Raw genomic sequence first — 21,959 nt, 5'->3', positions numbered from 1 at the left:
ATTTTAGCGTTTTGCAGGAGGGATTGGTTTGTTTGTTTGAGGGTTTTTTTGTTTTGTTTTATGCATACTTGGTATGTATCTCCCTATTACAGGAACACGTAATATGAAATTACAGCCCTTCCTCCACTTTTTGCCTCAAATAAGTGATGTTCAGAGAATGTCAAATTGTCTTCACTCTCAGATTGGAGAAAAAAATTATTGAACAAAACTGAACATGAATATTTTGATGTCCTTACCATTTGTTCAGGTGATGTTATTTCTCTTGGTCCCTGATAGGGATCATCATGAGATGCAAATGAAGCCAATATTGACAAACCATTGAAGACTTGTTGATAGTGTTCTCCTATACGCAGCAATAATTCATTATGCAGTCCCTGGTAGTCCTGTCTCAGCAAGCTGCCCAGTTCTATCTCAGTCTCATTCTATAATCAAATAGCAAACAGAAACCAAGTTTTCATTTCATCACAATGAAACTAGCACACTGAGACACAGGAGGCATTGGACTCTGGTTGACTTACCATAGAAATCAAAGAAAAAAGCTTCCAATCAGCTCAATGTTAGATAAACCAAGTTTTTAGAGTGTTTAAGTTCGCAACATATCTCATAACAGTTCCTCAGAGCCAACAGAAGAGATTATAAATAACAACAAGAACAAAACTTCTGCATGTACAATTTTCCCACCTATGCTTTGCAAGACCTTAACTTAAATAAAGCAGAAAGCTCACTATTCATCAATTGTTGCTCCTAGTCTGCATGTATAATAGAGCAAATGCCAGTTTACCTTGAGGTAATGAAGTGCCCGCTCAAGCTCATCCTTGGAGCAGGAACAGACCAAATGAGAGAAGATGTATTTGAAGTTATTGATTAAAATCTCTCTTCGGTTTACATTCAGCTGTTTTGCTATGGTTCGAATAAGTGTGGAGGCTGCAGGACTAGCCTTGGCTGCAAGGTCAGGAAGCAAAACTTGTAGGATCCGCTGGTAAATTAAGAAAAGCACTTAATGGAAAAACAAACAAACAAACAAAACCCTCCAAAAACCCAGGGTTCGGCTTTGTTCTGTTTGCGTCAGTACAATACCGCACATCTCTGGTCATACGTATGACCATAGGTATGAATAAAGAAGAACTTTAATGAGATGGAAATACCTAGTAAGAACGCAGATAAAATAAAAATAATTACTTAAGGACGTGCTTCATCTAATCAATACTGAGAAACTTGCAAAGAAAAAGTGAGCTAGCATTTTCTGTGTCCATCCAGATACTTCACAAAAGGAAATCTTAAAAGAAAAAAGAAAAACCAACAAACAAAAACCACAAAAAAACCCAAGCACACTCACACACAACAACACTCCCCCAACCTACCAGTCAACTAGAACACTGCATACTTAATGGTTGTGCATTTCCCATGTACCAACAAGCAAAATACAAGTATGAATATGAAGCTACTTAGGCTTCAAGTAAAACAGCTATCTAACCAGATCAAGAAGAGATCTATCCACAGAACAATAGCTTTTTTCATTTGAAACAAGAAAGCAGACACCATGCAAAAACCACGCCTCGCAAAGAATCCCTCCAAGTGCACAACATCATTAATATAGATATACTCAGTGAGTACTCTAGACCTTAGTTCATCATCTGTCATGCTTGAATTAGCACTGTAGCCATCACTGTAACTCTTTGATAAAACTGTTCCTCTGTATTTGAGCTCCCAGTTGCAGCAATCCCAAAGTATTCTATATTATAACAACAACAGCTACCAGTGAAAAAAAATCCAGACCTGTGACATTCACAGAAAATTGTGGACTAAAATAGAAATCCACAAGCATGCACGCATGCACGCACACACACACAATCAAAAGTAAAAAGGACTGACCAACTTACTGAGAGAAAGCGATTTAGATCTGGAAAATCAAATACATTGGCAATCTCAGATAACATGTCCAGAGCCATTTCTCTCTGGTGAGCAGCTGTTTGTTTGTGTAGCTCATTACCCTGGCATGGAGCACTTAATACTGCCATCTGGCTGGAGTGCAGGGATTCCACTAGAAACTAAGCATGAAGAAATATATATTTAGTATTATTTTTCCCCTTTTTTGCTCCCTAAAAATAAACACAAGAGTTTCGCTCTTCTTTCTATGCATCTGTTTTTCTTTCTCATTTATTGCACATATATCTATGATTATCACTTTGCGATAGAACTGGATTATCATCCACTTAATAGTGGTTTCAGACATCGCATTATTAAAAAAAATATTCAAAATTAGAAAAGTCTGCTTTGATAATTTTCTTTTAAACAGAACTTCTGTCTTTAGGTAATAGGCATAACTAAAGAACAAATCAATCATGTCAGTATTATGCCTGTAAAACGTTGACTTCAATTCCAATTTTAAATCATAGCCTCTTGCAGCAATGGTACCACATAATGCAAGAAACTACATAGTTCCTCTGTTTCAGAATGACAGCATCTAGGGGCTAAAAAAGAAAAGCAATACTCCTGAGGGGAGAAGACCATGACAAAGTCAAAGATTTCCCATTCCTTCCTGAATGTTTGTGGGGTTTTTTTGTTTTGTATTTTTAAATCATCTTTCTTGTCCTGTGAGATTTCATTTTGTAAAATACTGTAATTTTTACCTTTAATACCATTTTCAAAATACACAAAAAGAACCTAAATATATGCCTCTCTAAACCACCAACTCTTTTCTTTTTACCTGACAGATAGGCTTCTTGTACTGACTGAAAAAAGCTTGTAGTTTTACGGACTTAGCTGCCGCCAGGGATCGAATTTCTGTGTATGCTGCTCCTGCCACAGAAGCAGACTTGGACAACAAACAGTGTAACAAATGCAAGAGAGCAAATGGTACCAAATCTCCTTTTGATGCCCTTACAAAGTAAGCAGAAAAAAAAAGCATTAGAAAAGAGAAAAGAATCGTTGCATTAATAAAATTACTTCAGAATATATAATTACCATAATGCAGAATGACTCATCATTGTATTTGCATAGCTTATCTGTACTTCCTATGACAGGGCAGAAGAAAATGAGGAATATTCCATATGAATCAACAGCTTAGTACAGTTGCAAAGGACTCTGGACAAAAGCTGACCTTGAAATAAGTAATTTAAGCTTACATTTACACTTGAACAAAAAGTTACTTTGCATCACAAACAGATAGTACTTTGCAATGTTCAAGATATTATCAAAAATACCTTCCAACATCTCCTGTTGTGAGAATCAAGGTATCTTTAAGCTCATTATTTCTTGACATTTTGGCATTTGTATAGGCTTCTTTCATTCTTGAAACAAACAGCTGGGACACATAAAAACAAACAAAAAAATAATTTTAGTGTGTTTGACATTAGTGAAACAAAAACCATTGTAAGTTAGGAAAAACAACCAAAAATAAATATGAATTCACCTCTTTTATGAATCCTTCTTCAGAGTCTAAGGATTCTAATATGTTCTTTATGCAGTCACTGAAAGCCACTCTCACATCTTTGTCTGGATCTTCCATTAGATTTAATAAAGACCCAACAAGAGTCCTCACACTGGACTCATCAGTGTTAAAATCCACATGTTTGCAAAGATGAGGTATATTTTCTATAAATGCTGAGTGTCATGGGTTGGAGGAGGAAAGGAAAAAATATTTTTAATGCTTTTAGTGCACAAAACAGTGATGCAAGTAAGCCATAAAGCACACTTTTTTTTTAATCAAAAGAGTAAATATTGTCAAACAGACAAGCTATTTAAAATTCATATTTTATCAAGTATTACATTTCTAGATATAGCCATAAACCAAAATTAAGCCAAGGTAGTTTAAAAAGAATATCAATGACAACATCGAACACTAGCAGTGATATCAACTGAAATACAACATTTCAAGCACCATTACAGCAATAAAAAACAGCAATATAGCAAAAAAGGAATGGAGAAAGCTACAGAAGTAGTGACTTAGTACCTCATACAGAAGTGCAAAATGTTAATAAAGGTAAAGCACATACCTAGCTTTACTGAACTGGATACTTTGTTCTCAAGGAGAATAAGAAATGGCTTGAAAATGCAGGCTTGCACAGAACAAGTTTTTTCATGAGCAGAAGTCACAGTAAGGCTGCTACATAAAATATCATAAGTAACATGCTTAATAGCAGAGTCTGCTAAGGAAGGTCGTACACTGAATGCACCAGAAAGACAGCAAGATAATTTCCCAATTATAGCAGCACAAGCCTCCTTGACTAGCTCAGACTCATCTTTGATTTGATTTCTGAAATGGAAACAAAAATGAAACCCTTTTAATAGATCATTTACCTAGAAATTTGTATTTCTACATTGTCTGAATTCTCTAACTATACTGAAAGTACTATTAGGACAATTTAAGGATGTCTAACTAAATTATCTTTTTCCTTCTCAGATTACCCTCCAGTTCTATTAAATGTCTGAAGTAGCATTGGGCATGGTGAGTCTGACACGTTATAAAGAAACTGAAGACTAGACATGATAGGACAGAAGACACCAAGACATATATACAAAAGGCAGAGAAATTGGAAAGATTTTAAGAGACGTATGGACAAACATCACGTATATTTAACTGAGAAAAGATATCTCTTTTCCCATCCTTAGTTTAAATTTATTAGTTAGAAATGGGGCCTTCGACTAGCGACATAACTTGTATACTGACATGGTAAGCGAACACTGTTCTATCATACAGACATTGTCACACCTATCCTGTTGATATCTTACAGTTTCTGAAATTGAGATCTAGCAAATTCTGGATTAAATAGAAATAAATATTTATTTTGGTGCTTATTTCTTATTTGTCCATTTTTCTTCTTGCATGAAGACAGACAAGCAGATTTAATACATACAAAAGAGCTTTAGGAATCATACTGCAGGACTGCACACTTGGTGGATGAAGCAGGAGGGAGAATCCTTTAACACAAGTAGCCCGAATTACTTCATGGGGACTTTGTAGTGCCCAATGATAAATGGACTTTCTCCAATCCAGACAAATGTTTCTTGGGAAGAGAGACAGAAGGAACACACAGTGTGACTGAGTTTGGGGTGCTAAAGAGAAAAAACAAAATAAAGCAGATAATTACTCAATTTAAACTTCTAATATCATCAATCACCATAAAAGGGCAAAGGAAATAATTTTACTTTAGAACAATCATTCCAGAGGGATATTAGGTTTTATATACTTCAACATACTTACAGAAACTCTGTGCAGTTTTTTGACTCAAAACGAGAGGATCAAACCCAAAAGCAGATGGCTTAAAAGAAGAATCATCAGGATGGCTGTAAATCCAAGGCAGAGACAGCAATCCACATAAGTTATCAAGAATCTGATCACTCAGTGGAATTTTCACTAGGAGAAAAAGAAACAAAACAAAACAACAAAAAACCTGATACTTTTACAGCTCTGTATACTTCATAAAACAGATGCACATTTTTTATGTTCTTAATTTGCTACAAAATGTTATTTTTTCTATCAGCAGAGATTAGTATCACTATTCCCACAAGTTGATATCCTACATTTTAGACATATAAGAATAAATGATGTAGTGCTACATCAACATAATCTGAAAATTTAATTAAACAGTTGACAGCACATAATACATGAGCAGCAGAATGAATACAACTTCGGTATCTCTGGATTTGTATGAAGGTGGACTTTGGGATGGCCAGTAAGCTGAACTCACAATAACATTTTAGTCTTAGTAGAGTCTGTCCTCCATCCTACTAGCTACTTTTAAAAAAACATGCAAGTACTTCATATTTTTAGTACATTTCCTGCATGCCACATTTGCTGAAGCCAGTCAGAAGCTTTGAAATCTTTGAGTGAAACAGAGATAGTAATGCATGCTGCCTCTGCGTATTTTAAAAAGAAAACTGCTAAAAGTTCATTTCTTTCTTACGCATATTCACTATCCCCATGTAGTCTCTTGTGCAGATAAAAATCGATAGAAGTACAGACAAAGACTAGTAAATCATGTTCAAAAAGCAATGCAAAGGAAGCTCTCTAAACAGAGAAGAATGCTCTTTTTTATCTAACCTTTTTTGTACAGGAATTGGAGTTCTAACACAAGATCTATAATTTCAGTATCTCTGCCACAACAGACCAATTTAGTCAGATGCATTCCTAATTTACAAATCCAATAAGAAATGCTAGTTTAAAGGATTTCTCACCTTGTGTGTACAGCAAAGCATCAAAGATTTTCACTATTCTGTCAATCACTTGTTCTAGGTTAACAATCTGCGTAGCAGCCTCTAAGAGGTTTCTGCAGACTTTCACTACTCTTGTGATAAAATCAGAGGAAATCCATGTAAACTGTATATTCATCACTGAATCTGAGGAGCTCGGAGTATTCTTATGCATGTCAGAGTTACACAGATGAGTTACTTTATGATCTATACTGTTAAAATAGAAATCACATGATCAATGCAACAGACTATAAACATTTAATATTGTATTGCTTGTAAGCAAACTTACTATGAAAATGTACTTCTTCAAAACATACAGGACTTATGCAATACTTGCCCTGATACATGGACAAACATTAAAGGAATCCACACAAATCTGCACAAACAGTTACAAGAAACTATTGATCTCACAGTTTCACCTTGGTACCTTTACCTGGTAGAATTTGCTGGGGGAGAACAATGAACTATGCACAAAGCAGATAGTCGCAGAATTACAGCAATCCCTTCTACAGTCTGAAGAATATCCGCTGTCAGAATTTCTTTCTCAAGGGTAAATATTAAGGATGCAGCTTTCTTTGTGATGGCATTCCATAGAGTGCTCTTCAATTTCATGTTTACAGGACTAAGTCTGTAATTTGACCATATTAATTATTTTCAAACACATACTCTTCTTCAGAAAAGATAAATCATCATAGCAAAAACAGAACTAAACCATGTTGGATACAGGATTAGGAAAATACCAAATGAAGCTTTAGCTTACATGTGCTCTTTGGGAGAACAAGATACTAACTCTGAAGTTATGTATGATGCAAATCAGACTTATCTGAAAGGCTATAAAGGTGTAAGTCTACAATCCTTGGAAGGTCATGGTGACCAGGCTGGTTCCTGATGACTATAAAAAGGCAAACATCACACCCATCTTCAAGAAAGGCAAAAAAGAGGATTCAAGGAATGATAGACCGGCCAGCCTAACCTCAGTCCCTGGAAAGGTTACAGAAAAAGTCTTCCTTAAACTCATTTCTAGCCACATAAGGGACAAGAAGGTGACTGGGAACAGCCAGCACATATTTATCAAGGGCAAATCATGCCAGACTAACTTGATTCCTTTCTACAATGAGACACGTAGCTCTGTGGGTAAAAGGAGAGCTGCTTATTTGAAGAACCTCAACTGGCTGGAAAACTAGGATGACAAGAACCTCATGAAGGTCAGAGACATATGAAAAGTCCTGCAACTGGCACAAAAAACCCTGTGCAACAGAACAGGCTGAGGGCTGACTGGCTAGCAAGCAGCTTTGGAGAAAATGACCCGATGGACTTGTGGAAAAGTTGAACATTAGAACAGTGCGACCTTTTTGCAAAGAAGATCAACTACATACTGGGCTGTATTATCAAGAGTGAAGGCTGATCATGAGCCCACACCTAGAGTACAGCATGCTCACACCTAGAGTACAGCAGGCTAGAGCCAGATTTGAGTGCCTGCCCAAATACAAGAAAGAGATCAACATGCTGGAGCAAGTCCAAGATAATAAGGGCACTGAAGCACTGCACAAGCAGAGGCTGAGAGAACTGGCTTTGTTCATCTGAGAACAACCTGACTTTAACTAGACCTGCTTTAAGCACGTCCAGTGCAACAGCATAGCCACACACACATGATTCTGTCATTCTGTATGTATTCTCTCAGCTTTTCTGTTTTCAGTGTGTAAAAATGAAAATAATTTGCATTGAACATATTAAACATATAGTCTCTTTAACTAAAATTTGGCTTAAAAATCATCTGTAGAGTCTGATCCTTCAAAATATCACTTAGATCTTTTCCCAGAAGATCTTTCAATGTGGCCGTTATGAAGAAACTGCCTCAAAAAAGTTGTCATTTGTTATTATTCGCTAGCCAAATTACTATAAAAGTAGCTATTGAATAAGTGTCATACATTACTGGTGTAGGTGATCTCTTTGGATGCTTTGTTGGTAGGCTTAGTCGTCGTCTTTTCTCTGGAACTTCATCACTGCTGCTGCTCCACCCATCAGTATCAGAAGTATCTAGCTGGTTCTGATGAAGCTCCTGAAAGATTTCTTCCGTTTGTGTTTTTAATGCTGTATAAAGTGGACTCACCAGATACTGGGATGGACAAACAACAGAGGTACCATGATGTAAGCTATGCCTTACTTCTCAAAGACATGATATTATTGTTTCTGACTTAAAATATAAAATTTCAAAATATTATGGTAACAAAGTTATTAAAAACCTTTCTGTTCAAAAATCTTAATTACAAGATGAAAACTCTCATGGGCAATGACGTTTCCTGTGTTCCTAGCAGACAGAATGCAGCTTGTACAGCTGTTTACCAGTTCTTGCCATAACACCTTGCTACCAAAGCCATCAAGAGAGACACACCAAGATTAAGAAATAACAGATATGATACGCATGTGGGGTAGAGGGAATGTACAGGGTAGAGGGGACACTCAGCATATCAACACCTCATTATTAACACCTCATTATGGTTTTAAACTAAAAGAGGGTAGATTTAGATTGGACATAAGGAAGAAATTTTTTACAGTGAGGGTGGTGACACACTGGAAGAGGTTGCCCAGAGAGGCTGTAGATGCCCCATCCCTGGAAACATTCAAGGTCAGGTTGGACAGGGCTCTGATCTAGTTGAAGTTGTCTCTGCTTATTGCAGGGGGGTGGAGAGGATGACCTTTAAAGGTCCCTTCCAACCCAAACTATTCTGTGATTCTATTTTAATTCAAACCTTTCTGTCTGCCTGTCCTAAACAAATATGACTAAAAGCATATGGTTAGAAAGTAAGAGCAGCTCAGATGAAGGGAAATTACTTGTAAAGCTGCCCTTATATGAGCATACTCTGTGCCTTACCCCCATTTTATATTATGATTACAGAGAGACCCTTGTGCCTGCATAGCTTCTCAACAGTTTAATACATCTGAAAAACATAGGGTCCAGCTACATCCAACTAAATAAAGAACTCCAACCTGTACAAATATGTGAAACAGCTGAGAAACAAGGAGTATCAATCTAATTACGCAACTAAAACTAGTATTTCCTAGATTTTCTTCTTTGCACAGATTTAGTTTTTTTTACATTATCTATTCACATGATAAATACAGTTTTTAAAATTAACCTACCTCTTGTTCTTCCTGAGTTCCAAGCACATTCACAAAAATTCCGCATATGGTACTGATATGGACTTTTCTTACTTGTAAGGCAGATTCATAGCCAGTTGGAACAAACTCCAGAAAATATTGCAGTATATGGCAAAAAGCAGTTTTCAGCTTTTCAGACTGAAGACATCTAAACGCATCACCTTCAAACAATGCACAGAGCTTCTCTAGTAGCATATTCAAGTAGACAGGTTCAATTTTTTTGTAAGAATCTGCTTCAAAAGGCAACAATGTCCTCACCAACAGTAAGAGTGGTTCTCCAAAGAGTTCTGATTCTTCAGTATCCATTTCAAGTGCTGACTGTAGAATTCCAAAAAAGACTGTGAAGAACAGGCTGGCCAGCTGTTCTGGAGGTCCTCCTAAATGAATTAACTTTACTACAAACTTCACTGCCAAAGCTTTAACTTTTGGACTGCCATACTCCAACAGGGAGCAGCCTATCCCCCAGAGAATAATATCTTGTCTTACAAAAAACACATCTGCAACAATATCTGTCAGAATAGACATTAATATAACTTCCAAACATTCTACATTGGGCATACCCATCAGCTGTAATGGTGCCAATCTCAAATATCCCACATTGTCACTTGTATTGCTTGAAAATCTCTTTACAGTCACTGGCCAGACCAGTATATCTCCCCAGATATGCTTTTGTGCATCTCTTTCATGCAGGAAGATTAAGTCTTGGAAAAGCTGTAACAAGTCTTTTGTTAGTACTTCAAAAATGGAGCAATTCTTCATTTTAAACAGAAAAAGTAAAGAGCAAATGACGTCACAGATGTTCTTGTGCAATGTGTTGCAGTTTGGAGTTGCAGCGATTCGGAGAAGCCTTGTTATGATCCAGTTACTAAATTCTAGGACAATAAAAAAGAAACAGCAAACAAAATTATTAAGATAAAAACCAAAACCTCCTATTACAAGCACCTCCTTGAGAGCAGGTTGCTCATCAGTAAACCTCGTCATGTAGGCTTAGTAAACAGAGAGCCTTCACTGGGACATTTCTTCAGCAGATCTTATTGAAAAAGAGGAAAAGGGGAGGTGAGGGGTACACGGCGGGGGGGGGGGGGGGGGGGGGGCGGGGAGACAGACATTTTACACTGTGTAGTTTGAGACATTTTCCTCTGTCAAAAAAACCCTCAGGCAATGACTATGTGTACAGGATACCCCATCAACATGAACTGGGTAATATCACTACGCAATGGTAATGAATAAGGTCAAACTCTGTCCTGATAAATTTCCATTATCACAAGTGCAAATCAATTTGCAATCTTAAAAGTCTATCATAATATTCACTTACTTATAAATATGCAACACTGAACTTACGAATCTGCCTTTTTCCCATTTTTGTTCTTTTGTCTGATCCCATTGTCAGAAAATATCAAGCTTCAACATAAACATTTTCAACAAACTCACCAATGCAACTGCATTCGGTTTCCTCCTGATTTTCATCCACATTTACAAACATAAGCGGGGAAGATTTCATGATATATTGAATAAAATCAAGCAACATTACAGAACTTGGCTGTGAATCTGATTTCTTAATCAGTTCCAAAGCAACTTTAAAAAAAAAAAAAAAGCAGACACATTTGTGAATTAACATTGCAACAAATCAACTTCACAAATTTTGTTCACACCTAAAGAGAACGAAGAAATTTATTATATAAAATACTATGATATGGTATTAAACCTGTATAATTATCTATTGGGAGTGTGCTTTATTAGTCCATGACAATGATTTTGTGCATATTGTAAACTCACTATGACACCAAACTGTATGAAGAAAAATATAAATTACTCAGCTTAAATATTATTCATTAACACTACATGCATTAACATTTACTTAGTACAATATCCAACTGTTTGATGAGTGAGTAATAGCAAATAGTTAACATTTTATTTCTTAATCAGACAATTTCGCCTAGGTTTATGATCTTGGTAGAAAAAAAACCTGTGAGAATTGTTCTAAATCTCCAAGAAGTAGAAGTTTTTAAATGGTAAGTTCAGCTTACTGAATCAGAAAGTTTAGCAAAATACTAAACATATCTAATGCTACTGTGCAGCTGCATTGAAACAGGTATCGGAATCACGTCAGATTTATCCAAATTCCACATGGTTAGTTAGCATAAGAAGGAAACTATCGCAGATTCAGACAGCAATTAACCAGAAAAGTTACATGGTAATAATAAAATACAACACTTATGTATTCAAAAGCTATATATAAAGCAGATTGGCTTTTTATTTTTATAGCCTTCCCTTTCAGGACTATCAGAGAATTAACACATCATCTGAAGAGTAACATGGGTATGACACTTCAATTGATCAATTCAGTAGACAAAATATCAGTCTTACTGAGACAGCTACATGAAATTATACCTTGGAAACAGTTCGTTACCCTTTCTGTGATTCTCCTTGATGCAAACGTACAGATAACTACAAATGATAATTTTGTAGTATATGCATTTCATAATTACCAAAATGTTGTTAAAGTAGTGTAATAATTGGAACCTTAACATGATTTAAGGAGTACTAAAATAAGGCTTTGTTAGAATTCTAAAATTAAAAATAAAGCTATTTACATCAAAGTATTTCAATTCTGAAAGACCCTGTGAGTATTAAGGCTTGCAAGCTATATTACTCAATGAACAATCACATTACATGATACTCCTGATTTTCAATTTTGTGAGCATTTATATTCATACAACCCTGCACTGCATTTCCCCCTCCTTTTTTTTTTTTTTTTTTAACTTAAGTTACTTCACATCCTAATAGCAAATACTTCATCATGGAAGTTATTTTAATAAGTCATAAATGGTATTGCATTCAGATACTAAATCTTTGTTGAAATGAGAGTTATAACTTTTTTTTTTTTTTGGCAGGAATTACTTAAAGCATAAAGCAGATAATAATTTTAAAAGATAGGGATGTGATACTTACCAACATCTACATCTGTAAGAATTCTGTCAATGAACTGGCAGAGTATTTGTCTTGGTTTTTGCACAACTGTATTGTATTCTTCTGGACTAGCACTAAAATTAAAAGTACATTATTTTGATATTATCCATTATAGAACACAATGTTAAACACCTTTTTTGTTGTTGTTGTTCCAGAAGTCTTCAAAGAGACATACAAATTGATTTCTTGTTTTAGTGACCAGCATATTGCCTGCTCCTCTTTCTCCTTATTCTTCAGAAGTATAAAGTTTTATAAAGTGCTGAAGATCATTTAATTTTGTTATGCAATTCTGTTCAATATATATTAAATCCACATCTGACAGATTAAAAGTTTTATCCATGTTACTACCAAGGAAGAAACCACCTTTGGTGCAGTAAAGAACAAAATTAAGAACCTGTTTCATTTTTGGAATTAACCAAAATTATTCAACTAATTAGCTACCAATACCTTGGGTAAGAGGTATCAACAGCAACTGCTCAGGTGACCAAGATAGCAGCTAGCTCTTGTCAGGTCAAATCTTCAACATAGAATTGTACCTCCATGTCAACTAGCTACCTACCACAAAGCAAAGCCGCAGTCTTGATGCTGCCCTTAAAACTTTAGAGCCAAGCATTTTCAAGGTCTTTTAATTCTCAGTGAAACCACACTACAAACACAACGGAAGTCCCCAGGACACAGGGTGCTATGCAGGCCAACGCACCTCTCTCACCAGGTTCTACCAGCACCACCCGTGAGGGAGGGAGCAACCCAGGCAGGTGGAGGGAAAAGAAGGCGACCACGATGAATGAAGGGTGCAAGCCCAGCCCCGGGAGACCTCACACAGCGATGGGGAAAGGACCTACTTTTCCAGCTCCCCAGGCCACACACCGATGCCGAGGCTGGCCGCGCTTCCCCCCCAACACACACGCCCACACCCCCTACAGGGCGGGGGGCTGGGTTCATCCTACCTGGCCAGCTCCCGCAGTGCCGGGATCATAGAGGCCATCTCCAGGCCCTGCTCGGCCATGGCTCCCGCTTTGAAACAGGCCGCGCGCCGCCAAGGCGGGAACTGCCTGACGGCGTCCGGCAGGACTCAAAACTCCTCCGTCGTCGAACGTGCGGCTGCGCTCTCCCGTCCCCCGCCGCGGCGCTGCTGAAGTTTAACCGCTTTGTCACCAGACGAGAGCGGGGTCACGGCGGCTCAGTGCCCCGTTTCTAATGGCCTCTCACGGGGACCTCGCTGCCCCAGCCGGGCTCTCCTCCGCGGTGCAGCGCACAGACAGGCAACAACCAAGCCGCGGCCGTTTCCCGGCACGGGCACTGAGGGGCTACCGGGAGCGCCAGCCGGAGCCTAGCCACGACGGGCGCCTCGGCGGAGCACAGACTGCGGCTCCAGGGGACTTGCAGCGCACAGCAGGGGAGGGAAGCCCCGCAGTTTTGAGTGGCTTAAAGTGGGAGGGGAGCGGCCCCGCTCTGAGGAGCGGCAAGGAAGAAACTTCGGTGCTGGCTGAGAAGCCCTCACTGAAGCGCTCCCTGCAGCTCACAGCCCCCCGAGGCCGGCCATAGCGGTACTCTCCTCAGGGCACGCCAGCGTCCTGCCGCCCTGCAGGGAGGGCGCAGCCCCTTTAACTCTGTCAGGTGTGAGACGGGTCCCTCGGGCCGCAGAGGACTGCCCCGAGCGACCTCCGCCTCGGCCCGCCCCTGCTGCCGGCCGCCCTGCTATTGGCCGCCGGCGCTGCCCATCCGCCCGCCCCGCCCCGCCGGCAGCAGGTGGCGGCGGGCCCCGGCGCGCGTCGCGGCACTGCGGGAGGCGGCAGCTGGCGCGGGTGAGCAGGTAGGGAGCGGGTGAGCGGCGCGTCGGTGGCCAGTTCTCGGTGGTACCCCTTCGCCGTGTCCGGGGGAAGGGGGTGGAAGAGGTGAGCCCGGTTCGCTTAGCTGGCGGGAGGGCGCATTCTGGCAGGTGTGGGGGCTCGGCGCCCACAGGCTCAGCGGTCCTCCCTGGAGCTAACGGTGACGAGCGTACTTAAACAATATTTAAAATATTGCTGTTATTATTTTAATTTTCTTTACTTTTAGCTTATGTTGCTTTCCGCTTATGTTCCTTTGAGGGAGTGAGCGGGTTTAAATGCATAAAGTACGAAAGGTTTTGGGAAAAAAACCCGAAAGGCTACTTAAACATCACACAGGGTGTGGAGAGTTGTGTGCCGCCTTGCACCAGAGGGGAAGGTGTGTGTCAGCAGCGGTCCTGGGGCGTGCTGGTGAACGTAGGCGCGTGACCCGCGCGTGCGGGCCCTGCTTGTGTAGCAAGTCTGCAAGACTTCAGAGTATAAAAGGATAAAATAAGGGCGTTTATGTATAGATAGGAATAGCAGGTAGAGTATGTGAGGGGAAATTTAAGTCTGAGCTTTGTTTTTCTAATTAGGAGGTATAGCTCTTTCTGCCTTTGTTTATGAACTTTGTCTTAGCATTGTTTCTGAGCTGAAATAAAATCCTCTCAGAGGCTTCTAATTCTGTTGCCTGTTTCCACTGTGCTAGGGCTATGTTTCTTGCATGTAAAACAGTCCATGAAGTGGGTGCCTGTGTGTATTTCAATTACAGATTCATTTCAGATGGATGCTCTCAGGGAACCTGTTCCTAATTTTTCATTCACAGATAGTTATTTTTGTCCTGCAAAACATACGTATGCTATTTCATTAAAAATTCTGCTGACCTTTCAAAGGTTGCTAACACAGGAAGGACCTGGAATACTTTGAGAAACTTTACAAAACATAATTGGGTTTTATCTTAGTTTGTTTTTCAACACATATTGCAATGTTTTCCACCAGCTGACTTTGATAAAATACTAGTCTTTCAAGAGTCATTCCTAGAGAGAAAGCAGAAACCATGTAGCTTTACATGTTTTGTTAAGTAGAACTTTAATGGTCCAGGAAGACCAAGTATGTCTGGGTTTTGTTATCAGTGTTATTTTGAACACAAAATTTTCTACACAATTTCAATTTAAAAAAATCTATTTATTGTGAAAACAACATTCTGGGTGTAAACTTCCAAGCCTGAGACAACAATCACACTAAGAAAAGGTGTAAATTGCACTAGTTGCTAATGTGATGTAGAGCTAAAATTCCTGTGTCATCCCTGATAAACTTAAAAAAGATAGCAAGATATCTGTTGGGATCTTAGGAGAGTTTGAGCAGGCTATATTATTCTTTAGCTTCAATCCTAAGAAATATGATAAATTTATTGAATCATAGGGTGATTTTGTTGTTGTTGTTGGTAAAGCATAAGTGGGGCACACAAAGTGCTTAATGAAAAAAAAAAAGGTGTTTTTGCCTGGAAGTCTCCTGAGTCAACAGTGAGATCATGTTAATATAGGTATTGTAGAAGTGCTTCCATTTGTCATAGGTAGAATGCTATATAAATTTGTGGTGCAGTTTCTTTAAGCATTTACCAAGCATGTAATTCAGGCTTTTTTCTTTTTTGTAACAAGTACTTACAGAAATTCAGTAAACAGAGATCTCCTGCTCCCCATCTTTTGCTGGGAGTGAAGTTAGGAGGCTTTTTTCCCTTCCTGGTTGCAAAGCCCCACCTACTGCCTTCTGACCATATCATCAAGCTCCTTGTGCTACCGTTGGTCTTATAAGACTCTACATAAGACTGCCTATAATAACAACTTTGTTGTGCTGTGAGGATGTAAGAAGTCTTCTAGATGCTCTCCATAAAAACATTTTTATGGGCACTCACAAAACCTAGCACTTCCCAAACCCTCCAAAGAAACACCAACTGAAACGCCTGACTTTGTTCCTTGCTTTTCTTGAACACATGAAAAGCAGCTCAATAAACTCTTAATTCATCTCCTTGTTTCTTCCTTATCCCATTATTTTATACTTTTATGTCTGTTGACCCTCAGGAGGAGGAGCAGGTGTATTATCATCCAGCTGGAGGGAGTGACTCACTACTAATGAAAATAGCGTGCCTTGACACCATTCTGTATTTTCTCTTCCAGTGCAGAATTCAGATTGGTGAAATGAGGCTTAGATGTGCAGAGCTTGCAGACTGAACTCTGGGAGAAATTCATGCAGATAGGTAGAGCTAAGTATCAAACCTGGTGTATGTGGCAGTACCAAGATTTCTGCCAAAGCTGATATTACTTCCCCACACACACATGCACTTGGGGAGTCCTCTCACTTTATAGTTGCATGATTCTTCCACACCCAGGCCTCAATCTTCTTTGGCTTTTGTTTCTTCTTTACCACTTGCCTCTGCAGGTCAATGTACTTATTTTAAGAGGCTGATTGACTTTGCCTTGGACCAGCAGGTTGCAGAACACAAGAGCATGTTAATTGTACTTTTACTCCCTCTGTTGTTGTTTAATTCTGAGGTAGAATTACTGTTCTTCTTGGGGCTTATCCACTCTGTGGATGTATGTAAGATGTTCCCCCGTGTGGTTAGCATCACTGCAGTTAAATCTGAGCTGTCTCTTGCAGGTAGACACAAGTGATTATAGTAAGACATTTAAATGCACATGTGTATTCCTTGATGCCTTCACGAACTGTGAAATATGAACATTATACAGGCTGATATGGTGGTCAGAGGAAATGCAGCCAAGATGGTGCATGGACATCCTCTGAACTGTACTGAGTAGTTTCACGTAATATCAAGGTGTGCTTATGGCTTATCATTTGCATGGTTGCTGTGATAACACCCGATAGTCTGTATGATTATTTGAGGACTAATTTCCATAAATAGTCACGAAAGTGGGGGTCAGAGCAGTTGCCTGACCTTTGAACACATTGCATTGTTCCTGTACGCCATAAAAACATGTATTCCAGCATGCTCTGTTTTGGTTTATGCTTGTGTTGCTTAGTCAACTTGGCTGGAGCAAAGGGGCACAGATTAAAATTATATCTTTTCCTGAATATTGATTTGATGATTTTAAAAAAAAAAAAAAAGTGAAAAATTGAAAAAGGTGGTAAATGGTGGTAAGGACCACAGGCAAGCCAGCAACCTAGAAGTGGAATATGTACATTCAACTACTAAACAAAAACTAACAGGTAAAAGAGGAAAAAAGTGAGGAAAGAAAATATAAAACATTAAAATCTGCTTTTCTCATGTCTTTTATTTCTATATGTAATCTAGACAGGTCCCAGTCCTGCAAGCATTTATCCATGTTTTTAATATGAATAAACCTGCTTACATACTTAAGACTATTGATGAGGTAAAATTAAATATTTGAGTAATTTGGAGAGATAGGATGTTAGATTATACATTCTTTTGGAACCTGGAGTTGTTATTTATATAGCAGCAATGACTTTTTTGCTTATCTACAACTACTACTATTAAAAATAGTTGCCTGTATATATCTTTTTGTTACTGGTTTCTTGCTTTCTAGTACTTGTGGAAAAGATTATTCTTGAGGCTAGTAGCTGTGGAGGAAACTCAGAAATTTATTTACTACCAGGATCAGTGTTACAACATCAAGACTTTTTCAGTTGGTAATTTTTGAATGAGAGTAAGATGCCTGGAATCTAGTTCCCTAAGGCAAAATTTTCAGAATCTTAAACGCTAATTTTAAAAATAAAAAAAAATTCCAGAACTAAAGAATGTAACTGTCATAATGATTTCTTGTAAGAAATTTTTCCGTGGTTTAATTGGCTCTGGAAATTACTTTTTTTTTTTTAAACTTGTGACAGTGATGCTTAAAAATCCCTTAATAAAGTGTAAAACTCTATATTAGCCATGCTAGGAGGAAATTGTGCAGTGTTTTAATTGTCATTTAAACTACATTTGAAAGTTCTGGCTCTTGTAGTTACATAGGTTCTTCTTTTATTAAAATATTTCTTCAATGAAAATCTGAATAGCTACAATTTTCATAGTGGAAAATTGTTGTTTTCTGAGAGAGATTTAATGTGAGGAAAAATAATTTTCCATCTGGTTCTGTGTTCCATACTGATTAAGACTAGAGTTTATGCATGGGAATATTGAGAAAATTTCTGCTAAATGTCAATTTTCCTCATTCCATGGCTTACTTTAGAAACCAACGCAATGGAGGAGGGAGAAAGAGGAGTCATGGTTTTTGTCCTTTTACCCTCTATTTTAGAAGTCAAATTAATGTATGAATTATACATTATGTATAATTAATGTATGCATTATAATGTATAAATTATAAAGACATGTTGGAACACTATTCATTATCTTTTGGAGGAGCACATGTTCTGTGGTGTGATGGGTGTGCTTGACCCCTTGACCAGACTTCAGTATTTTCCCAGTACTTAGAGCTTTCACTATTCTGTGAGGGTTGTGTCATTGGAATGGACATCACCTTAACAGCATGTAATATGGGAATACCTAAGCTAAAAAGATTGTACCAGTACCCTTACGTTTAATACTTCATGTAAAATCCATGTGTTACGTTTAGTTGCAACCCTTCTTATTGCAGTAATTAATTAACTAAAATATTTTCATAGCGTTCACCACGATGTGTGAAATAGTTCACATCCATGATAACTGTTGCCATAAAAACTTCAAAAATCACTAGGTCTACATAAATGGATTAAATACATGTAGAATCAGAGTACTAGGAAGTAAAAGGATCTGATCCTAGCAGGCAAGTTTATTACTGGAGAAGGCTCCACTGCACTGTGCCAGATGGTAAGGAAACAATAAATTGTAAATGTAGTGCTGGGAAAAGATACCTAGCTAAGCAACTGCAAATGCTTTTGCATTTAAAACCTAGGTTTTAAGATCTTCTGTGTAAGATGTCTCACTAGCTCATTTCAGCCTTGACATTCACTGAGCAACAGTTGACCAGTGGTCATGTTGTGATAGGCAAAGGGATATTAACAATGAAAACTGGCATTAGTCAGATCAAGTTCAATATGGATCAGGAGTTCCAGGCTACTGATAGAACCAGTTCTGCATTACAGTCATGTACTGCCAAGAGATTTTTAAGCATTGCTGTTGCTACACCTTTAAAAAAGGGCTGCAAAATGAAATAGGGTGACTTTTCTATTCTCCAGTGTATTATGTTTGTGATAAAATTACTAATGACATGATTTCAGCTTTGATTCAGCTGGTCACATGCAGGAAATACTAAACATCAGTCATGACCTTATTATATACCTTAGTATTTGTTTTGGTACTTTTAAATGTAAATTACTTGATCAATTTCTAGATTTTTATGTGGGGGTATGTGCTTAGTTACTGCTATTACATACAGGTGTCCAAAGAGAATAAAGGTAGTACATCACAATAGCTCATCAGTGAGACTGGTATTCCAAAGCCTCAGAAATAAATTATGCATAAAGCAGATTGTGTGCTTCTATATGCATGCTTTTGGTGGGAAAAGGATTATCAACCCACTTTCAGGGCTCTCTCGCAGATGTTTCCTTAATAATAATAGGCACTAGCAAATAAAACTAATGCTGGATCCAGTATTACCCAGTTTAATTCACTTAGTGTATTCATCCTTTCATCTTGTTAATAATCATTGGTAGAATGGATTGATTAAAAACACTGACATGTAGTAAAGCTGAAATGTTAGGCTGTTATGTTATCAGTAAGATTATATTTACTTGAATGCTGATTTAAAGGATTTGTCTCAGTGTGAGCTCCAGGAGCTAGCTGTTTCTTTTCAAACCAGATGTTCCCTTGTAGGTTTTTGTTTTCCAAAATTTTTATAGTTTGGAATGTTTTTGTCTTGCTGATTTATCAAGCTCCTCTTCTAGCTCTATGTCTCCCCTTCTTCCATTCTGTTTCCACACATCCTACCATTTCTCTTTGCACTGGTTTATCCCCTTATGACAAAGGGAAACTAGATTCTGTTCTTTCATATCCTAAAGGTAGGTCAATATAAAGTAGTATGAAATTCTCCTTTTCCATTGAGCTGAGTATAGACACATTGCAGAAGTAAAAGTCCTTCCAAGGTTGATTTATAGAATCAAGATATATTTAATTGAAACTAGTGTGGATTTCGCCAGTAATATAGCTGGCATCAGGACTTGACTCTGATTCTAAATCTGTTTTTTTGGTTGGATTTCCCCCCCCCCCTCCCCCCTTAGGTAACGTGATCTATTCAGTGACAAAACAATTCATAACTGAATATAAAGATATATTTTGCTTTACTCGTCATCACCTGTATCAGTCAGTTAATTGTATGGGGCAGAATATTTTTCGCATCCCAAATTAGCAAAATGTTATAGCACATAAGTAAATTTAAATCTTACCAGTAATTCCATTGATTTAAAAGAGACTTATCGTGTGCTTAGAGTTGTATCTGCAGATAACTACTTCACTAATTCAAGGCCTTATTGGACAAATCCTTCTAAAAGCTGGTATCTTGTTCATCTTAATGGTCAATGTTTATATATCTTTGATCTTTCCAAAGGGATTTCATTATTCTGCTATTACTATGTGTCTCCAGATGTGTATTGCTAAACATACATGGAAAATATATATCCTCTATAAGCTACAGTGTTGGGAACTCTGTAATGTTTTGAATAAAGTAAATTATAACTATATGAACATTAACTAAAATGTACATGTGGGTATGCCATTGCAAAGTGGAAGTTTCCATTGTGTATATAGGAATTGCTCCAACTTTTTTTTAGTCATTCTAATAAAATTAAGCCTGGCAAAATTTCAGTTGCCTCTTGCAGTTTGGTAATGGTATATGTGTCAGGCTGATTGAGCTTTTGCATAAACATTGTATTAAAAGGGAATGCAATCTTTTTTAATAGAGCTTTAAAAAAAAAAATTAAAACAGATGTGTACACCCCCAAAAAATCTTTGAGACCATCCATTCTGCCTGCAACTCAAACCTCCCAGTTGGCTTCTTCAGCATGGGCAAGGTGGTTTGATCACGTCCTTCTAAAGCTGCTCACAAGAGAGGCTTGACAGCAACACGAAACTAGTTGTTTGTCGTGCCAGAGCAAATACCTACTTCTGGCACTCTGTGTTATGTTTGTTTTCATAAGGTGGCTTGCACCCTAAAATGGCAGCCCTCCTGTTGTGGTGAAAGACAGCTACTGGGTCAGCCATGCTGGGCTTTTTAGTAAAGTTCTGTCTGAAAGACTGACTGCTTTGGGAAGAATAGAAATTACTAAATGATTTGTAGTAATAGGTGCACATATTTCTGTTGCATTCCAAAATTTCTGCCTGCTTTCCCTCCTGAAATATTTTTTGTGGTCGTTAATCTGTGGAACAAATTCTTCTGCCATATAGTTTATTCTTTAAGCTACCATTCTGCTTTTTACTAAGTAAATTAAGATCAAGGCATTTAAACTCAATAGGATTAATCCATATCAGTCCTTCTCAACCACATAAGCATATGTTGGATGAGTAATTGGGTGCTACTATAGTCTCTGTGCTACCTAGGAAGTGCTTCATTAAGATGTCACTTCAGAGTTGTATTGCTTTCAGCTGAACTCCTCAATCAAAGGGAGATAGACCAGTAATAAAGCTTGTTCCTCATATTTGCATGAAAGTATGGAAGGTAACCATAGTGTTGGCTTGCTAATTGATAGTTAATAGCACAATAAATATTTCTGTGCTATGTTTAGAAATTTAAAAATAGGATTTTAAATATAGATTACTGTTTAATGTTCAAGAGCATTAATTTTGAAGAGTTGGAAATATAAGTTATTTTTAATGAATTGTCATTGTGT

At 38.0% G+C, this 21,959-nt stretch overlaps 2 protein-coding genes across 3 annotated transcripts in view; one reads left to right on the top strand and one right to left on the bottom strand.

The window, feature by feature from the left end:
* ATR (ATR checkpoint kinase) overlaps positions 1–13,551 on the bottom strand; it is a 43,163-nt gene extending 29,612 nt beyond the window's left edge. The window contains exons 1-17 of one of the 2 annotated variants that reach the window (XM_075507234.1): positions 13,269–13,551; positions 12,304–12,395; positions 10,783–10,926; positions 9,334–10,223; positions 8,121–8,308; positions 6,626–6,820; positions 6,178–6,404; positions 5,204–5,356; positions 4,857–5,055; positions 3,996–4,255; positions 3,413–3,603; positions 3,204–3,304; positions 2,708–2,879; positions 1,991–2,048; positions 1,881–1,900; positions 782–976; positions 237–422 (exon numbers count right to left, since the gene is read on the bottom strand). In XM_075507234.1, coding sequence (XP_075363349.1) covers positions 237–422; positions 782–976; positions 1,881–1,900; positions 1,991–2,048; positions 2,708–2,879; positions 3,204–3,304; positions 3,413–3,603; positions 3,996–4,255; positions 4,857–5,055; positions 5,204–5,356; positions 6,178–6,404; positions 6,626–6,820; positions 8,121–8,308; positions 9,334–10,223; positions 10,783–10,926; positions 12,304–12,395; positions 13,269–13,327 — 3,330 coding nt within the window. In that variant the 5' untranslated portion in view covers positions 13,328–13,551. Of the gene's footprint in view, positions 1–236; positions 423–781; positions 977–1,880; positions 2,049–2,707; positions 2,880–3,203; positions 3,305–3,412; positions 3,604–3,995; positions 4,256–4,856; positions 5,056–5,203; positions 5,357–6,177; positions 6,405–6,625; positions 6,821–8,120; positions 8,309–9,333; positions 10,224–10,782; positions 10,927–12,303; positions 12,396–13,268 lie in introns of both variants that reach the window. The other variant, XM_075507233.1, reaches the window with a different exon arrangement.
* Positions 13,552–13,794: 243 nt separating this feature from the next.
* The window catches only part of PLS1 (plastin 1), a 51,423-nt gene continuing 43,258 nt past the window's right edge, over positions 13,795–21,959 (top strand). The window contains exon 1 of the mRNA XM_075507235.1: positions 13,795–13,938. The gene's annotated coding sequence lies outside the window, so the exon portion shown is untranslated. The remainder of the gene's footprint in view (positions 13,939–21,959) is intronic.

This window comes from Mycteria americana, chromosome 7 (genome assembly GCF_035582795.1).
Source record: "Mycteria americana isolate JAX WOST 10 ecotype Jacksonville Zoo and Gardens chromosome 7, USCA_MyAme_1.0, whole genome shotgun sequence".
Lineage (NCBI taxonomy): Eukaryota > Metazoa > Chordata > Aves > Ciconiiformes > Ciconiidae > Mycteria > Mycteria americana.
This window is presented reverse-complemented; position numbering and strand designations above follow the sequence as displayed.